Below are 20,976 nucleotides of genomic sequence, written 5' to 3'. Positions count from 1 at the left end.
AGCCCTGGATCAGATGGCTTCACAGATGAATTTTACCGAACATTCTGAGAAAACCTCTCTTTCTCAAACTATTTCATAGAATTAAAGAGGAAAAAAAGGCTCCCACACTCATTTTATGAAGCTGGCATTATCCTAATTCCAAAATCAGATAAAGACACCACAAAGAAAGAAAATTATAGGCCAATATTACTGATGAACACAGATGCTAAAATTCTCAACAAAGTATTACCACACCAAATACAGCAATGCATCAAAAAGATCATACACCACAATCATGTAGGATTTACTCCAGGAATGCAAAGATGGCACAACATTGTCACATCAATAAGTGTGATTCACCTCATAAACAAAACGAAGGATAAAAAGCACATGATCCTATCAATAGATACAGAAAAAGCTTTTGATAAAATCTGGCACTGATTTATGATCAAACTTGTAGTGAAGTGGGAATAGAGGGAATATACCAAACATAATAAAGTCCATGTATGACAAACCCACCTGCTAGCATCAATCTCAATGGGCAAAAACTATAAGAATCCTTTAAGATCGGAAACAAAACAAGGATATCTGCTTTCACCTCTCATATTCAACATAGCACTGGAAGTCCTAGCCACAGCAATCAGTCAGGAAGAAGAAATAAAAGGCATCCAAATTAGAAAGAAAGAAGTAAAACTGTATTCAACAGAGGAAGCAAGTACATACAATAGGGTAATGATAGTTTATTCAATAAATGGTGATGGGAAAATTGGTCTAAAAAATGAAATTAGACCATCTTCTTACATCACACACAAGAATAAATTCAAAATAGATTAAAGACTTAAATGCTAGAGCCCAAACCATAAAAATCTAGAAGAAAACATTGGCAGCAAAGTCTCAGACATTGTTTGTAGAAAATTTTTATTGAATATATCTCCTCAGAAAAGAGAAGCAAAAGAAAAGAAATGAACAAATGGAACTACGCCAAACTAAAAAGTTTTTGAACATCAAAAGGGAATCAACAAGAAAAAATGACAACCCACAGAATGCGAGAACATATTTGCCAATACATCTGATAAGGGGATAATATCCAAAATTTACAAAGAACTTACAAAACTCAACACTAAAAAACAAATAATCCAGTTAAAAAATGGGCGAAGGACCTAAACAGACACTTCTACAAGGAGGACATATGGATGGCTAATAGGCATATGAAAGATGTTCAATATCACTAATCCTCAGAGAAATGCAAACTAAAACCACAAGGACATATCACACCAAACCTGCCAGAATGGCTATCATCAATAAATCAACAAACAACAAGTGCTAGAGAGGATGTGGAGAAAAGGTGACTCTTTTGCACTGTTGGTTGGAATGTAGACTGGTGGAGCCACTGTGGAAAACAGTATAGAGATATCTCAAAAAATTAAAAATGGATCTGCCTTTTGATCCAGCAATTCCAGTTCTGGGAATACATCTGAAGGAACCCAAAACACTAATTGGAAAGAACATATGCACCCCTATGTTCACTGAACCGTTACTTACAATCACCAAGATAGGGAAGCAGTCCAACTTTCCATCAATAGATGAGTACATGGAACAACTATAAGTGAGTGGATAAGACAACTAGGGGACAATTGCACAATGGAATTCTATTCAGATGCAAAAAAAGATGAAAATTTTACCTTTTGCAAAAGCAGGGATGGACCTGGAAAACATTATCCTAAGTGAAATAAGCCAGTCAGAGTAAGACAAACACCATATGATTTCACTCATATGTGGAATCTAATGAACAAACTGAACTGACAAGGAAAACAGAGACAGACTCATAGGTGGAAAATAAAGGACATCTAGTGGGGTGGGGGATTAGAATGTAGAGAGATTAGGCAAAAAAAAAAAAAAGACTCCTGGACATGGACAACAGGGTGGTGATTGCTGGGAGGGAGGCAGTGGGTATAAGGGGACAAAATGGTAATGGAAAACCTATTATAGAAATTATATATTTTTAAAAATGGACAGAGAATATGAATAGACACTTCTCCAATGAGGATATACAGATTGCCAATATACATATGAAAAGATGTTCTACATTACTAATCATAAGAGAATAAGAAAACCACAATGTGATATCACCTCACATCTAGCAGAATGGCTATTATCATTAAATCAATATTGTAAAGAAAGCATTTGCCTTCTCCCACAACCAAGTCAAAATTACACCTAGCCCTGGACAATGCTTCTAAGTCTGATACTGTTGAAGACTTTTGAGCTCTGTATGCCCAAATCTGGTTGCCTAGTAATTTAATGTCTGGCTGTGACTATTCACTTTTTAAGATTGGTATTGAGCCTGTGGGGGAAGATGAGAAAAACAAATGAGGATGATGGCTAAGAACACTGAACAACCAGCAGAGACAGTGACCTCAAATGCTGTTGGCTGAAGATACCATTGTGCCTTATTAGAGAATATTTGGCGACTACAGTGATGACATCTGTGGAGCTGTTGTCAGTGTTAGAGGTAAAGGTGATAAGATAGCAATATAGACTACTGAATGTGAAAACAGAGAAGCTGTTATATATACAAGGAGGGTATGCAAAGAAAGGTTACAACTTCCTCCAAAGATAGTGATTGGTTATCAGTCCTATGTAGATACAGCTACTAAGAGAACCACCTTAGTGCTACTAAGCACTAAAATAGGTTTGTTCTTTAAGAAGAAACCTTTTGTATTTCCATGTTTTTAGTTCCATTTTGCTCATTTGTTTATTTTGTTGATTGCTATCACCATTTATAATAAATATGTCTAGCAGGGGAGACAGTTTTCATCAAATGTTTTATTGTCCAGAGAAAGGAATGGAGAGCACCATTCTTACAGCAGTATTTTCTGTTTGTTCCTGTTGCCCATAACATAATGGAAAAAAAAAAGTAAAAGAGGGACTCCACCTTATCAGCTCCCCCTTATCAGCTCCTCAAATATGCCATTTTCCTTCAGTCAAGAGACTGCCATATGGCCACACAGCACATTGCGCAAGTTTTCATAACTGTTGCTTTTGTTTAGGGAAACAGCAGGAATGGATCCATTTTGTTTGTCCTGATTTTCTAAACATTACGTGCGCCTTTAAATCCATGATTTTCTCAGTGTTCTCTTAACTTCTCCAGTGTAGTTTTCATTATTGAATCAAATCACATTTCTGTAATTCTAGCAAAATAATAGTCCACATAAAGACTATTTACCACCTAATAATATTAGCTTGGCCAAAAGTTTCATTTAGTTTTTTCCATATGATGGCTCTGTAGCACTTATCTTTAACTTCATTCAGAACAATTTTATTGGATTGTATTGTAACAGCTATCATATCAGCATGCATTAAAAAACTTATCAAAATTGGTGAATTTTTGTGCAGCCACTTTAATATTGAAGATAGAAGAAGATACACAACATTTTCAGCATATTATGCTTTATTATTTCAAGAAAGGTAAAAATACAACTGAAATGCAAAGAAAAGATTTATGCTGTGTATGGAGAAGGTGCTGTAACTGATCAAATGCATCAAACGTGGTTTGTGAAGTTTATTGATATATTGACATTTTGGCCAAATAATTCTTTGCTGTGAGGCTGTCTATGCATTGGGAGATGTTTAGCAACACCCCTGGCCTCTCCCCACTAGAAGCCAATAGCGGAGATAGCTGACATATTTAAAATATTCAAATCAATAAAGTCATTGGTGAAAATGAAAAATGGATCTTTTATGAAAAAAACTAAATGGAGTTTTTTCCCAATCCAGTCCTAATGTCAATTATTAATAATGTCCTCCAGTATTTTAACTCAAATGAATAGATTTTAAAAATAGTTTTATTCTAAACATGGATAACTTACTTGCTCTGTGTCAGATCAACTACAATGAGATCTTTCTCCAGAAGTACTACAACTGCATAGGGTTCTTGAAATTCTACAAGTTAAAAAAAATAAAACAGTTTTCATAATTCACACTATGTAAAGTTAACAAACTTATATTTCCTTTATCTGCTGTACAAATTTTATTTACATAATTTGAGAAGACTGAACTATGAGCCAAAGAAAGAAGTATCAAGAACATTTTAAAAGAAATATGTTATATTTCTCAAATTTAATGCCAATGACCATTACAAGGAAGAAGGGAAAATAAGAGGTTGCATGGCATAAAGCTAAATATACCTAAAAATATGAAGTGATGATGGTAGATTATTTGAGGAGAGTCTGTCACCCCCATCTCACAGCATTTATCTTATTTTCCCATACCTTACATTTTAGATTTAATTTCATGTTCATGTCTACAAGGAAATATTCTGAGGAAACAGTAGTTCTGCTTCTCTGATGTCTAATACCTATTCATCTCCCTATGAGAGCGACACTCATACTAAACAATTTACTTTCAATTCAGTCTGATTTAACATGTATTTAAAGATTGCCTACAATGTTCCCAAAGGTACACACCTCAAAAACGCAGAGAATCTAAGCACAGTCTAGGATTTTCAATTCTTAAAATTCAACTCTCCCTTTCTGCTTTCCTCCTTTCCTTTCTTCAGTGTGTTATGGAAACTTTGTAAGAACAAAGGGAATATGGAGAATAAGATGGACAAGTCCATGTGCTCACAGGGTTTATAGTCTAGGGATTTATACAAACCATGAACAAGTAAATAAATAAAATTAATTCAGAAAGTAATATGAGCTATGAAAAAAATGATGTTAGTAATGGTATAAGAAATGACATGGTTGGGTTGGGAGCACTAATTTAGTTGTAGTGATCAGGGAAGACATTGCTTTTCATCTATAATAAAGGACTAATAAGAGAAAGCCAAAATTAAAGTGTTATTCTCAATTTAAAGAAAATGTATTTCCAAAAACATTTCATATACATGGTATTTGATTCTTAGTGGTATAGCAGGTATTACTGTATTTCTGTTTCACAGGGAACATTGAGGTCCAAAAAGGTTACAAGATTGGCACAAGTCCACAAAGCTAGTAAGTGACAAAGCTGAAATTTTAACCAAGAATTTCTAACTCTAAATTCCATCCTGCTTTTTTTATACCAGTAGTTTCTATTGGTCAGTTTAAGAGGTATTTAATTGTAAATTCAACAATCACTTGGCAGTGACTTTGTTCACAGTATGGTCTTGGATGGTAAACTGAAACAGATGGCTTTCACAGTCCTTCCAGTCCTGAGAAGCTATAGAGCCTAGCCTATTCAGAGATCACATGCTGAGAGAAAAACTAAAACCCCAAACCTCAAACTCAGAACAAGCATGGCATTGTTTGGGTACCTATCTATGTGACAGTATGCAGTCATATTGTTTGCTGCTCAAACTTTGCTCAAAATGAGGCTCTTTCCCTCTTCTTCCATATATTTTAGAGCTGTTTTTCAACATTGTTTCAACACTTCTAGGTTGTTTTTGTTTGTTTATTTGTTTTGTTTTTCAGTTGAAGAAGACTGTAGTTTGACACTACTGGTATCCTCTTTTGCTTCTCTTCCTTCTTTAGAAATACTGTCTGTTGGTAAGCATAGATTATTTGCAGGGGGAGATGGGAAATACATAAGAAGTTTAATAATAGTGGCTGCTTCTGGAAGGGCAGAAAGAAAGCTTTCATTATATACTGTTGTGTATCATAGAGTACTTTTTGGGCATTTTCATGATTATTTTAATTAGAACTAGTTAATAAAGTACATTTACATTTTACTAAGTAAAGTTAAACTATTTCTCCAAGTCCCTGACAAATAAAAAGCTCCATACTCATTACTACTTCTCAAAAAACAGACACGTATGTGGCTTGGAATTGATTAAACTTGGTTACGGTACATGTATAATTTATTTAACATTAATAAAAACTGTCCTAACGTTTCTACTGATGTACAGAAATTTATATACAAACACAACATAGTGTGTGTTTGCAACCACCCACTTTGAGTTCTTACTACTGGCACACACATCTTTCTCTAGGCTCTTTGATTGGAGGAATTTTCAAAAGCTCAGCTTTTGGCCTGTTAATTCTTTCTTCCTTTGTCTGTTTATCATTGGTTGTCATAACTTCAGAGAACATCTATATTCTGAAGTTCACAAATAAATATTAAAGACTTTTTCTGTTCCCTAAACAACTCCAAATCAGATTTATCTTTCTCTCCTTCAAAAAACTGTTAAGACTGCAATATGAAATCACTATTCTTAAAATACATTATCTTTGACTCACCTATCATGTCACTCCTAATCCAATTTTTGACCAAATTTAGTGGGTTTTGCTCTTTCCATTTCTACAGGCAGTACTCTGCTTCAGATCTTGACCATGTTAAAGCACATTAGCACAAAAGTCTTCCAGCTGGAATCTGGAATTTTTTAGACTTCAGTGTCTCTCTTTTTAAACCCACACACTCCTGTTGGATGAGTCTTACTAAGATATTGCTTTTTTTCATCTTAGTATTTCCTCAGAATTCCTCTGAGGAATACCTCCAAAATGCTTTCAAATTTCTTCTCTAAATTGACCTCACACTAACAAACCTCACAATTTCTAAGGCCTTTACTTTATATTGTTTTTAAGGCTGAAGTAATCTCTCTTCAAAGCCTGTATCTAAATCCTACTTTTCCACAAAGCTCAGCATGGATATTTCAGTCATCAACCTTCTGACTAGCCTTAAATTAGTACATTTTAAAAACTCTTGACTTATATAACTCAGCACTTAAGATGCCATATTTTTTAAACCAAAGTCATAATTATCTCCCTTGTTTGACTAGACTTCATATAATTTGATATCAGAGCTTGGTTTCATACTTCATCTATATTCTCAACAAGTTCTGAGGCCATAGAAGGATCCGATAAGCATTTGTTGATTAACAACACTGGGCAGTAGTCTGTCCCCAGCAACTCTAGAAATAAAGTGTCACATTGATTGTTATATCCTACCAGCTTAACCCATCTTTTAAACATGAAATTCAAGAATTAAAACATATTAATATGTAATAAAATTCACATAGTTTATAAAATACATCCATTTTAGTCTTCCAATAACCATTTGCCATAATTATTATTATTCTGTCTACAAATGATAAACAAAAGGCAAATGTAAAGTGACTTACCCAAGATCACATAGCTAGTAAATGGCAGAGCTAAATCATAAACCCAAATATTCTCCAAGTCCAAGTTGCTAAGTCCAGTGCTCTTTCCCCATATGCTCCTTCTTGAAAATGTGGTAATGTATATATACAGTATGATGCTTTAATAATAAACTCATAATTCCCTTTGTATATCTCACCCTTTTAAATGTTTAGATGTCATTGTTAAAATATTTCATTATCCCTGGATTCCGTTATACAATTTGCATATAGTTTTTATGTTTACAAAAAGTCTTTTTTTGGGGGGGAAAGATAAAAATATAAAAGCATCTTTTCTCCCAAATACCCTCCTGACAATTATTCTCAAAACTGAAATAAATCACTAACCACACATCAGCAATCCCAGAGTAATCAGAGGTGCTGCAGTTGCATCTGACACAAAGCCAGACGTGAAACAGATGCAGCACCACCAGAGTTACAGATCACTGATATTAGGTAAGTGCTTTAACTTTGATTAGCATTAGAATGGAATAGGTGGAGCTGGTCTAGGAGAGGCTATTAGGAGACCTCAATTTCCCCAAGTGATTTTACCCTAAACCCCTATAGGACCCTCCCAGCTCAGCTTCCACCATCCTTATCAAAGTTTAAAGCACTTACCTGATATTGAACCTGAAACTCCAGCATTGCTGCACTACATCTGTTCTACTTCCAGTTCATCAAGTAGGTACAGTTGCAGAACCTGCTCCAACACCTGTAGCTCACAGTGTGGTATCACAGTAGATGTCAGCTGCCAAAACTAAAAATATTTAAGCTTAATTTTGTTAGGAATTTATTTCAAAAGTAATTTTTTAACGTTGTTTCATTTTTAGTTACTTACCATTTGGATAGGGTGTTTCACATAAAGTTAGAAATTCAACAATAGGATGATCCATCTCAAGTACTGTAATTGCTTTTCCATGCATGATGGTTAAACTTGGTCTTCTGCAAGCTTTGTCATAGGACAGCCCACCAGAGAATATTACAAATGGTTCACTACATAGGAAAAAAAGTTAATAAGATGGTGAAGTCTTTTAAGATAACACAATGTTACAGGACTGAGCTAATAAAGAACAGGCTTGGTGGAGTTTATACACGGGAGAACAAAAGTCTTTCCTGGCCCAAAATATTTCACCCGACAACTCACTATTTTACCATCTCCTTTTTTTCTGGATGTACACTCTCACCATTAACATTGTTAATGGATCAGTCTTAAGGTGCTGAGGTAGAGGGGAGGGAAAGGCAGTGAGTTTGGAGGGAGGTGGAGGTGCTCACTGACTCCAAAATATATCTTTGCATATACTATTGGTTGGTTCCCCAAACTTTAAATCAGTACCATTAGAATATAGTCTGTGTTAGTTTATCACATTAACCAGCTAGCATGTGGGGCCCCATATCCCTAAAAGAAAAAAGAGACAAATTTCAATATGAAATAAAATGTGATAGTGGCAAAGGCAAAATGGTAGAAGGTAACATGAAAATTCTATGTAATGGAGTTTCTGTGAAAAAAGGGTTATGATAAAAAGATGGAGAAAACTAATGTATAAGTGAAAAATAGTTCACCAAAAATAAATGTGATCTTATTCTCAGTTTTACTTTGTGCCAGCCAGTTCTATTTGGCTTGGAAAATTAACTTTAAACAATTTTTAAATTCTCTTTTAGTTGTAAGATACAATTAGATAATAGAGTGGGACTGAGATGACTCTAAGACGTCGTAGCTATTAAAAAGTGATGAAATAGCGGAAAAAAAAATGTACTTGAAAAGTAACTAAATTAAAAAAAAAGTGATGAAATAGCTTCATAATCTTTCACTTTTCTCAAATTAATACCTATATTTCTATGTGTATAAAAGAAAATAAATAATTGTATAAGTATTTTCAATAAGTAAATACCAAACTGCAAATGCTCTTCTCCAAAAATTTTTAGAAGAACTAGAACTTTTATTATACCCAATTCTTTGAGAATATGTGCTTCTCTAAATAATTCACTTCCATTCATCTGTTAAACTGAAGTATCCACTTATTTCTAGGAATCACTCTATAAGACTTCCCCTTCTTTTCCATTTTGTACTGTACATAGTTACCAAACATCACCAATGGGAAATTTGCTAATTTTATTCCAGCTATAAACAAAACAAACAAATAAAAATTCAAAAGTGCCACCAACACCTACATATAAAATGCTTGTAGTAATTTTTTATAATTCTATGCTCATATTTTGACATAAACATTTGAGTTGTAAGCTACATAAGCAAAAATTCTGTAATTTATTTTCCTTAAGTCCTGCATCAGTTAACTTGAGCTAATCTTTCACCAGTAATTTGATATATAAATCACTAACCTACTAATGGTGGTGCCAAGAAACATTTTTGTTCTTTCTATAAACTATATGCTTGTATTATTAAGAAGATTTATCTAGATTTTAAAATCATCTCTAATGAAATGAGTATGGGTTTTTGTACCTTTGTTGGTTGCTTTGTATCACAACAGGGGTCATGACTTAGAGAACACGGTATTTTTTTCATACATACTAACCTTAATATCTGCTCCAAATATTAATGAAAGCCATAACTATCTTTTTCCATGTAAAAATGAGTGAATTCATTCTCATCTCTTAGTACTAATCTAAACATTTATAAGAAGCAATTTACTCTCTTTTTTGTAAGCAAATTGAAAAATATGTTCTTTCTAATATTAAGAGAGCAAATCTTTTTTGCTCTCATTATAACTCTGCATCAGAAAACACTGCATGTAAACTTAATTATATATGCACCTCCTTGTAAACTACTGAATGATTGAATAAAAAGTTATTTACTCAGGAAAATGCTCAGGGAACCACTCACAGATAATTGCATTAGATATTTAATTATCACAGTAAATCCTCATAAGTATTGTCCTCATTTTATTAATGAGGTTAAATAACAACTAAGCAGAAAACCCAAAAGAAAGTTGAGATAAGACTTCAAAGCTTATTCTCCTAAGGTGGTCTATATTGCCTATAGTAATAAATACCTACAATTTACTGAATGATTACCATACATATTGGTAATATATTGGCATATACTGTGCTTTGTGTGCATATAAAGTAAATTTCATGTAATCTTCAATATCCTGTAATCTTCAACCCTGATGGGGAAAGTACTATTAGCCCCATTTTGTAGCTGAGGAGTCTGGGATTAATGCAGATTACATAACTTGTTCAGGGTCGAACAGCTAGTGAGTGGTTGGACAAAGATTCAAATCTAGATTCCAAAGTCCATGTTTTTAAAACACTCTAGTATAATATTTCTCAAACTGTGAAATACAACTTAACAGGTGTTTTGCAAAAATAAAAATAAAAATAAAAATGTTTTTAATAATGTAATACTTGCAAACCATGCCTCCCCTTTGAAATTTTATAATTCATGCCATATATTAAAGATTCTTAAAAATCATAAAAAATCCAATTTACTTTGTTTAACCAAGAATTTCTCAGATTTCTCAAATTTATTTAATTACAGACTCTTTTTTCCCCATGAATACAATTAGTGATTAAAAGGACACAATTTGGTAAATGCTGTACCATAAAAACTATCTTCTTTATTACCTAATGCAAATGTATCTTGGGTTACTTATCAGATGGATTATCATAAAATAAATAACCATATAATTTATAATGTGTTTTCATACATAAGAAAAACATTAATAAAATTTAAAGTTATCAATGCACACAACTTGAATAAATCTCAAAGGTATTATGTTGGTGAAAGAAGCTAGTCTCATAAAGTTACCTAACAAATAACTGTATTTATATGACATCTCAAAAAGATACAATCATAGCGATGGAAAACAATCAGTGGTTGCCAGAGGTTAGGAGTCAGGGAAAAGTTTGACTACAAGAACTAGCATGAGATAGTTTTAGGAGTGTGGAAATGCTCTGCATTCTTATTGTGATGGAGATTTTGAGAATTTATATATATGTTAAAATATACAGAATTGTATACCAAAAAAAGTCTGTTTATTTTGTAAAATATATGAAACATAATTAAGAAAAAACATTAGCATTCTGTCTTAATGAAGGCAACAGGATTAAACAAAATATTGTGTAATATAATATAATATTTATTAAATGATAACATTTGTTAAGTATTTATGATGTTCCAGGTATTATGTGAAGACCTTGACATGTATTTTATTATTTAATCCTTATAATATCCCAATGAGAGAGCTACTGTTATTATTCTTACTTAACAGATATGCATACTGAGGCTTTGAGAACTTAGTAACTACACATGAAGTCTATTAGGATGTGGCCATAATAGGAATGGATTGAAACAGTAGCAGAAAGTAATTTTTATTTAACCACAGGGAACCTAATAATGATAGTGGTAGCAGGTAGAGAGATCCAAATTCCTAATTTTGAACAGGATAAAATTATTATGCCTAGAGGCCATTGTGACGAGTGACGATAGACAAATTGGTGATTGGGGAACAACAGTTTCTGAGCAGAATGATTGTTCATCCCTGGAAATGCAAAGCAAGTCTGTGGATGGCTGCTCTTAGATAAAATTGGAGGAAATATATCTCTTTCATCTGCTACTCATGCAGTCCTTTAAAACTTCTATTGCTGCAACATAAGTAGCAGAGCTCATTGTGAAGTTCCTGCTCTTGTCATAGCTATCCCAATTTTTGATTTCACAAAGTTTCAACTTTATATTAGAATGGACTGGAAATACAGCTATTTATTTCCACTTCTACACTATGGGCCATTTTGCTGTTGCAATACCTTTTAGAACACTTAATTTCAGTGCTCCTCTGAGTTTACTCTCCTTTTTTAACAGTAGTAATTACAATAAGTAGACACAATGTACTAAAGTATACAGAAAAAGGGGGTGATAGTAATTATGATTAATAATATGTATGTAATTATTTGACATTAGAAATCTGAAAAATTACTTCTACACAAAGTTGGATTAATATTACTATAACAAATCATTAATTTAGGAGCAGTTTCTATCATTTTAACAATGTGATGTCTATGATGATGACAATAATAATTTACTAAGAAATCCACTGTGTCATTCATAACACTTAGTACAAACTTCATGCATAATTTCATTAATCCTCATAAACATCACAAATAAGTAAATTAAAGTTTAAAAGAGCTAATTAAAAAGTTCAAGGTCAGCCCTGGCTAGTGTGGCTCAGTGGACTGAACATCAGCCTCCAAACCAGAAAGCTCCAGGTTCAATTTCCAAACGAGACATGTGCCTGGTTTGGACACTGGCTCACCAGTTGTAGGCACACAAGAGCAACCAATTGATGTTTTTCTCTCTCTCTTTCCCCTTCTCCTCCCCTCTCTTTAGAAACAAATAAAAATAAAATCTTTAAAATTTTTTCAAGGTCCTATAGATGTCTTATTCTTTAAGCCCATAATCATAATCATTAATTTACACTATCTTGACTTGAGGTCTTGATTCCTGAAATACCTTCTCTCCACCTTCACTCTTTTTCTCCCTTTGCCTGTTACCATCCCTTTAGTACCATCCCTTTGGTAACCATTTCAGGAATTTCAAGAGGCAAGTCAAGATGAAATGTACTGTTTTCTCCTCACTGTTCTTTCCACTCCCTCTTGGCTGATTTAGATGGCCTTTTGCTGTGCTCTCATAGCACATCTCAATATAAGCACCTCATGAACACAGAGACCACAAGTTTGTGGCCTTACTTCTGCTACTAGACAATCATGGATTCAAAATCAGGCAGTATTCTCTTTCATTTTAGAACGCAAAACAAGTGATACACACGTATATGTATTTTATACAAATTTTATATATAAACTGTATAAACATAAACTAACTGGTTAAATTGACCATAATTTTATACTATCAAGTCCTTATAATAGCAGATATATACAAACATTAAATGTACCTATGATGCCAAGAAAACATTCTAGTATAAGCATATAAGTAATACAAATTAGGATTATCCAATTTAGAGTAAAAAAAATTAAAGTTTAAGCAATGGTAATTGCCACTAATTATTGCAAATAAAAAGGACATTGTTAATATATAGGATATGGTGCTATGTATACAGGCTAGAATTTTATTAAATATTTTTTCTTCAATTTTTTACATATTAAACTTTAGTACTACTGTTATATCAATATACATAACTGTTTATCTTTCAAACTAACTACAATCCTTTCTTTCTTTCTTTTTTTTAAACATCAATTGATTGCCTCCCGTACATGCCCCAACTGGTTCCAGCCTGCAACTGGTTAGGCACATGCCCTAACTGGGGATTGAACCCACAACCTTCTGGTGTATGGGATAATGCTCCAATCAACCGAACCACCTGGCTAGGGCAAACTAACTATAATCTTTTCAATTTCAGAATATAAAACCTAAAGTACAAAGGCTTGGTTATATATTTAATTCTTACATGTACAATACCAATAGGTAAATAGCTCTGCTTGATAATGCTCAATGACTGCTATTTGTAATGTGCTTGGACAAAAAGTCCTATACTGTCAAAATTAATATATATATATAATACTCATCTGAATATTAAGAGAAAATTTAAAATAATTAAGTTGCTATTTGTAATATTCATAATAATGATCATCAGATATATTTATTAAATAATAAAAATCTATTATTGTTAATGTAAAGGATTTAGTTAGGTTATGTAATTATGTAAAACTAAACAAAACATAAACATTAAAAATTATCTGCCTTTCTTGTGTCTGTTTATTACATATTTTCCTGTGTTCCCCAAAGTAAAAAGGCATACCTGTTTCTACAGGTCTTGTATTCTACTTTAAGAATTGGTTTGCAAGATTCAGATTTTCTTCCTTCTCTTTGACTTTTTCCTAAAGGAAGAAAAAGAATTTTATTAAATCTAATTTAAATTCTGCTCATACATGAGAATTAAGAAGTTGGACTAAAAAATATAAAAATAATATAATTGTATGTTTTTACTAATGGGATAGACACATCTATGCAGCCTAACATTTTTGTTGAATTTGTAAATAATTTATTGAATCCCAACAACTGATTGCTAGCTAATCAATAAAGTTATATGTCAACTTATCAAACCTGCATTGTTTTACATTCTCCATGTATAAATATAGTTTTATATAAGATTATTTTAATATTTAAGTTTCAAGATAAATAATTTTAGTTGAAAATATACACATACATATTTATGTATATAATGAAATGTATTATTATGAAAATTCATACTAGACTCAACATTTTATCTATAATACAAGCAAACCCCATTTATATGTAGAAAACGATGCTATTAAAAGCTTCTGATAAGATTATCAAAATCATTGTAATTTCATTAAGTTCATTTAAAGAAAAGTCCATCAAGGAACATGTATAAAGGACACATGGACAAAGCCAAAGGGGTAGGTTCAAGGGCAGAGGCAGGGATGGGTGAGGTGAGAGGCCAAGGTGGGGTAAAAATGGAGACGACTGTACTTGAGCAAGAATAAAATATGAAATAAAATAAAATTATATTTGGATATAATGAGTTAAATGAAATGTTAAAAAAGGTGGAAGAAAATAAGCAACATTTTCAGTATATATGCTTTAGTATTTCAAGAAAGGTAAAAATACAATTGAAATACAAAAGAAACAAAAGACTTATGCTGTGTATGGAGAAGGTGCTCTGATCAAATGTGGCAAAAGTGGTCTGCAACGTTTTGTGCTAGAGATTTCTCACTGGATGGTGCTCCACGATCAGGCAGACAAGTTGAAGTTGATGGTGATTAAATCAAAACATTAACTGAGAACAATCACCATTATACCATGTGGGAGATACCCAACATACTCAAAATATTCAAATCAATAAAGTTATGAGTGAAAATAAAAAGAAAAAGAAAGTCCATTAGACAATAAATGCAGATGGCACATTTCATGATTTTTAAAAGTAAGTTTAATGATGTATTATTCCATTTGCATATAACATAAATAACAATTTCTTGTATGGGAAAGGTTATGTTGTTTAGATTCCATAAGATTTTGAATGAGGAATCAAAAAGTATGAAATAGAAACAAAAGTACTTACTCTGCATCTAACATACTTATCTTTCTATTTATGCTTTTCCTTACATTCTGACTCATTTTAATAAAATTGATATTTTTAGATAATATATATTTTTATATTTTAGTAAGTACCCTTATTTATTCTCAGATTGCCACAGTTGTTTATAGACATAGATATTTATAGATGTTTAAGTATTCAGGATAGCTTTAACATGGCACATTGAAATAAAAATAGAATATCAAGATATTTGCATTTATTTTATTTAAATGCTAGGGTATCTGCATACAACATGTCTTATCTGCTCCATGGCATGCTTTTTAAAATTGCCTTTTCTTTTACCCTATGTCAATAAAGAAGCAATCAATAATAAAATACTGGTCACAATCATTCTCACTGTAGAAATATTTAAAGTATCATATATATATACTTTATATATATATAAAATAATTTCTCAGGACTCACTCTGAACAGTGGTCTCAGGGGTGAGGAACAATTGATTGGTGATTGCTGGTTTTGGAGATGAGTGGGGATAAAGAGAACTGAAGGAAGTGACAGAGCCAGGAAAGAGACCCATCCTTTTCATAGTAATGTCTTTTTTAGCCAGTGCTTCTCTAATAATTCCTAAGCCATTGATTAACAATTAGTATATCTATAACCAAAATAGTATATGTATAGTTGTTTATATATATATGAAAGCAAGTACGATTTTTCAATCAATATTTATCAGTGTTATATACTTATTTTAGTAGAAAAAATATCTAATTAATTAATGTTTTACTTCAATTTCCAACTCCCAAATTAATATTTGGGTGAAGGATTTCTGCTCTAATTATATTTTTACCTGTCACTAATTAAAATATACTTAAATGTCATATTGTGTAAATCACAATCAAAAACTGCATTTATTGATACTCCTTATGTTCAGAGTGCTGTACTAATTGTCAGGGTACTAAGAAATATCTGACCATCAAGAAGCTTAAAATCTACTAAATTAAACAAAACAAAAATGACAATATGAGGTACTATAGAAAAATAAGAGATAGACAGAAAGTGTTGTAAGAGTTGAGAATGAAACGGTGGTTTCCTTATTATAAGAAAAGACTTTCTAGAGTACTATTTAAAAAACTTCCTGGACACTAGATTGAGTTTTAACAGGACACTAGATTGAGTTTTAACAGATAGAATTTGAATAAGAGAGCGATAAAAAAAAGACATAGAAGAAGAATGTGCCTAGTGTGTTGAGGGACTAATGGAATAATGGACATTATAGTTGCATATTTCTTCTCCAATCTTCTCTTAAATGACTTAAAATATAATTGTGTGAATAATATGTATATAATTATTATGTGGAACATATAATATATTTGACAATAACAAAAGAGGTGGATGGAAACAAAGTCATACTAGAATGAGAAAATGACAACAAATAGTAACTTGAGTCCACAGGAACAAATGAAGAGAACCATAAACAATAAGCAAAAAGTTTAATGGATTCTTTAAATATATATTTCATCTATTTTCCTTTGTCAGCTTCTTCAAAAAGAGATTTAAATATATAAAGTAATAATTATAACAGTGTATTGTTATGTTTGTAACACATATAGATGTCAGGAGAAGAAATAGGGGAAATTTGGCTTCCGCTACTCTTTCCCTTCTCCAGTGAGAATCCTAAGGGAGGCTTTCTTAGGGTTCTCCCTGATCTCCTGTGTGGTTGCTTGGTAGGATTCATGAAGGAAAATGCTGTAAGACAGTACACATCTCTGTCTGTAGTCCCAAATGACTTCATACTTTCACATTAGACCATATTCATCCTTTAGCAAGTCATCAGAAAAGAACATTTGCTAAATCTTTCTCTTGGTGCTAGTAGTATCCAATGGTATCTACCCTAGACAAACAAAGGCTCATATCTTGTCCCTCCCTGCAGGTACTTTTTTCTCCCCAGATTTTAAGTTAATTGTTTGCCCTGCCACCTTAGTTCTTTAATGAGTTCAATAAAAGTTATTAATTTGCAGTTTCTCCAGCTTTTCATTGTTGTGTGAGTGGTAATGACGCTCCTCACAACTTTCTATATCTATGTGGAGATATAAAAACACACTTCCAAATAACACAGGATCTCTAAAGAAGAAATATTAAGAAAAATTTAAACATCTTGAACTAAATGAAAATGAAAGTTATCAAAATTTATGGGATGGAGCAAAAGCAGTGCCTAGAGAAAAATTTATAGCAGTGAATGCATATATTACAAAAGAAGAAAACTATAACATCAATCATATAAGTTTCCACTTTAAAACATTGGGAAAAGAAGAGCAAATTAAATCTAAAGTAAGCAGAAAAAAGAAATAATAAGAACTAGATAGAAATAAGTGAAATTGAAAGCAAGAAATCAACAGAGAAAATCAAGAAAATATAAAGCTGATTCTTGGAAGAGTTCAATAAAATAGATAAGCTTTTAGCTAGGCTAACGAAGAAGAAGAGAGAGAGGACACAACTGACTAATAACAGAAATTAAAAAAAAGGACATCACTACAAGTCCAATGGACATGAAAAGGATAACTAACACCATGCCCACAAACTTAATAATCTATATGAAATGAACTAATTCTTTAAAAGATACTATTTGCCAAAACTCACACAAGAAGAAACAGACAACCTGAATAGGTCTATATCAATTAAAGAAATTGAATAAATAATCAATAACCTTCCAAAATAAAGCACCAGTCCCAGATGGTGAACTCTACCTTACGTTTAAGTAATAAATTGTACCAATTGTCTGTAATCTTTTTCAGAGGATAGAGGCAGGGGGAATATTTCTTAACTCATTCTACAAGGACAGCACTACTCTTACCACCAAAACCAAAAATATTACAAAGGTACAGACCAATATTTCTCAAGAATATTAATATAAAGATCTTTTAAAAATATTAGCAAATCCAATCCAACCATGTATAAAAATTCTACACCATGGCTAAGGGAGCTTTATCCCAGGTATGCAAAGCTGGCTCAAATTAAAAAAAATCAATTAACATCACATCAACAGGCTAAAGAAGAAAAAAAAACATGATTATACAAATCGGTGCAGAAAAGCATTTGAGAAAACCCAACACACATGCATGATAAAAACTCTCAGTAAAGTGGAATACACCTAAACATAACAAAGGCCATATGTGACAAACCCACTGCCAGCATTACACTCAATGGGCAAAAATTATAAGCATTCCCCTTAAGATTGGGGACAAGACAGGGATGTCTGCTTTTACCACACTTATTCAAAAAGTACTGGAAGCCCTAGCCACAGGAATCAGGCAAGAAAAAGAAATAAAAGGCACCCAAATGTGAAAGGAGGAAGTAAAACTGTCATTATTTGCAGATGACATGATACTGTACATACAGAACTCTAAAGATGCCAGCAAGAAATTTCTAGAACTGATAAATGAATTCAGCAAAGTAGCAGGATACAAAATTAATATCCAGAAATCAGTTGCATTTTATCTTTTAATATGAACTAAATTAAGAGAACAATCCCATTCATGATTGCTTCAAAAAGAATAAAATACCATCCCTGGCTGGAATAGCTCAGTGGATTGAGCACGGGCCTGTGAACCAAAGGATAATGGTTTGATTCCCAGTCAGGGCACATGCCTGGGTTGCAGGCCAGTTCCCAGTGGGGGACGTATGAGAGGCAACCATACATTGATGTTTCTCTCCCTCTCTCCTTCCCTTCCCCTCTTAAGATAAATAAAAATCTTTTTTAAAAAAGGAATAAAATACCTAGGAATAAATCTAACCAAGGCCATAGAAGACCTGTCCTTGGAAACTTACAAGACACTGAAGAAAGAAATAGAAGAAGATACAAATAAGTGGAAGCACATTACTGGAACCATGGACAGGAAGAATTAATATTATTAAAATGTCCATACTTCCCAAAGCAATCTACAGATTTGACAGAATTCATATTAAGATAACAATGGTGTGTTTCACAGAACTAGAACAAATATTTCTAAAATTTATATGGAACCACAAAGTACCCAGAATAGCCACAGTGATCTTGAGAAAGGAGAACAAAGTTGATAGAATCATGCTATCTAATATCAAACTATACCATATGCTCATAGTAATTAAAACAGCATGGTACCAGCATGAACAGATACATAAATAAATGGAACAGAATAGAAAGCCCAGAAATAAACCCACACCTTTAGTCAATTAATATTCAGAAGAGAAAGAAAGCATACACCATAGGCTAAAGATAGTTTATCCAATAAATGGTATAGGGAAAATTAGACAGATACATGCAGAAAAATGAAACTAGACCACCTTCTTATACCACACCCAATAATAAAATCAAAATGGATTAAAGACTTAAATGTTAGACCCAAAAAGATAAAAAACTAGAAGAAAACATAGGCAATAAAACTCAGATATTGCTCATAGCAATATTTATTTCTGATCTATTTTCTCAAGTGAGGGAAACAATAGAAAAAACATAAACAAATGGGACTATATCAAACTAAAAAGCATTCACACAGCAAAGGAAAACCAACAAAATAAAAAGACAATCCACTAATTGGGAGGACATATTTGCCAACACATTTGATAAGGGGTTAATATCCAAAATGTATAAAGAACTTAGAAAACTCAACACCAAAAAACAAACAATTCAATTAAAAAATGGGCAAAGGACCTGAATAGACACTCCTCCAAAGAGGGCATACAGATGACCAATAGGCATATAAAAAATGCTCAACATCACCAATCCTCAAAGAAATACAAGTTAAAAAGCACAATGAGATACCACCTCATACCTGTCAGAATGACTATCATCAATAATACAACACACAAGTGCTGGTGAGAATGTTGAGAAAGGCAAAGCCTTTTGCACTATTGGTGGGAATGTAGAATTGAAGGAGAACACAGTTGGTGTAGCCACTGTGGAAAACAGTATGAAGATACCTCAAAAAATTAAAAATGGATCTGCCTTTGGACCCAGAGATTCCACTTCTGGGAATTTATCTGAAGACACCAGAGACACGGATTATAAAAAATATAAACACCCCTATGTTCATTGCAGCATTATTTATAATAATCCAGATTTGGAAGCAACCCAAGTGTCTATAAGTAGAGGAGAGGATAAAATAAATCTGGTGCATTTCATAGTGGAACACTACTCAGCTGTAAAAAAAAGAAGAAAAATTTCCCTTTGTAACAGCATGATGGACCTGGAGAACATTATACTAAGTAAAATAAGCCAGTCAAAGAAAGACAACTATCATATGATTTCATTCATATGTGGAATCTAATGAACAAACTAAACAAGCAAAAGAATGACAGACTCACAGATAAAGAACAGGCTGACAGTGCTGGGCCAGTAGGGTTAGGGAGTGAAGGGATCAAACAAAGAAAAGGACTTACTGACATGGACAACAGTGTAATAATTGCTGTGGGGAGGGATTGGTGGAGGTAGAAGAGGGTATAGGGGTTTAAATAGTAATGGAATATACAATAAAAATAAATTTTAAAAAGCTCTCAGTAATCTAAGAATAGGTGGAGACTTAGTCAACTTGAGAATAAATAACTACAAAAAACCCTACATCATACCTAATGATGAAACTCAAATCTTTTCCACCAAGACTAGGAACAAGGCAATAGTGTCCCCTCTCACTACTCTTTTACAACATTGTACTAGAGTCCTAGCTAATAAAATAGGACAACAAAAAATGTAGGTATAAAGATTGGGAAGAAAGAAAAAAACTATTAGCAAATGATATGATCACTTATGTAGAAAATCTGAAAGAACTAGTACCAAATATAGAATTAAGAAGTCATTACTGCAAGGTTGCAGGATACAATGTTATACAA

At 32.7% G+C, this 20,976-nt stretch overlaps 1 protein-coding gene across 3 annotated transcripts in view; it reads right to left on the bottom strand.

Moving 5' to 3' along the window:
- STXBP5L (syntaxin binding protein 5L) overlaps positions 1-20,976 on the bottom strand; it is a 348,094-nt gene that overhangs the window by 183,242 nt on the left and 143,876 nt on the right. For all 3 annotated transcript variants that reach the window (XM_053663152.1, XM_053663154.1, XM_053663153.1), the window contains exons 10-12: positions 13,858-13,936; positions 7,929-8,083; positions 3,849-3,921 (exon numbers count right to left, since the gene is read on the bottom strand). In XM_053663152.1, the coding sequence (XP_053519127.1) occupies positions 3,849-3,921; positions 7,929-8,083; positions 13,858-13,936 (307 nt within the window). The remainder of the gene's footprint in view (positions 1-3,848; positions 3,922-7,928; positions 8,084-13,857; positions 13,937-20,976) is intronic.

This window comes from Artibeus jamaicensis, unplaced genomic scaffold (genome assembly GCF_021234435.1).
Source record: "Artibeus jamaicensis isolate MK-2021 breed Jamaican fruit bat unplaced genomic scaffold, CSHL_Jam_final contig_3126, whole genome shotgun sequence".
Classification (NCBI taxonomy): domain Eukaryota; kingdom Metazoa; phylum Chordata; class Mammalia; order Chiroptera; family Phyllostomidae; genus Artibeus; species Artibeus jamaicensis.
Note: the sequence above shows the minus strand (reverse complement) of the source record. Positions and strands in the feature narration are given on the sequence as shown.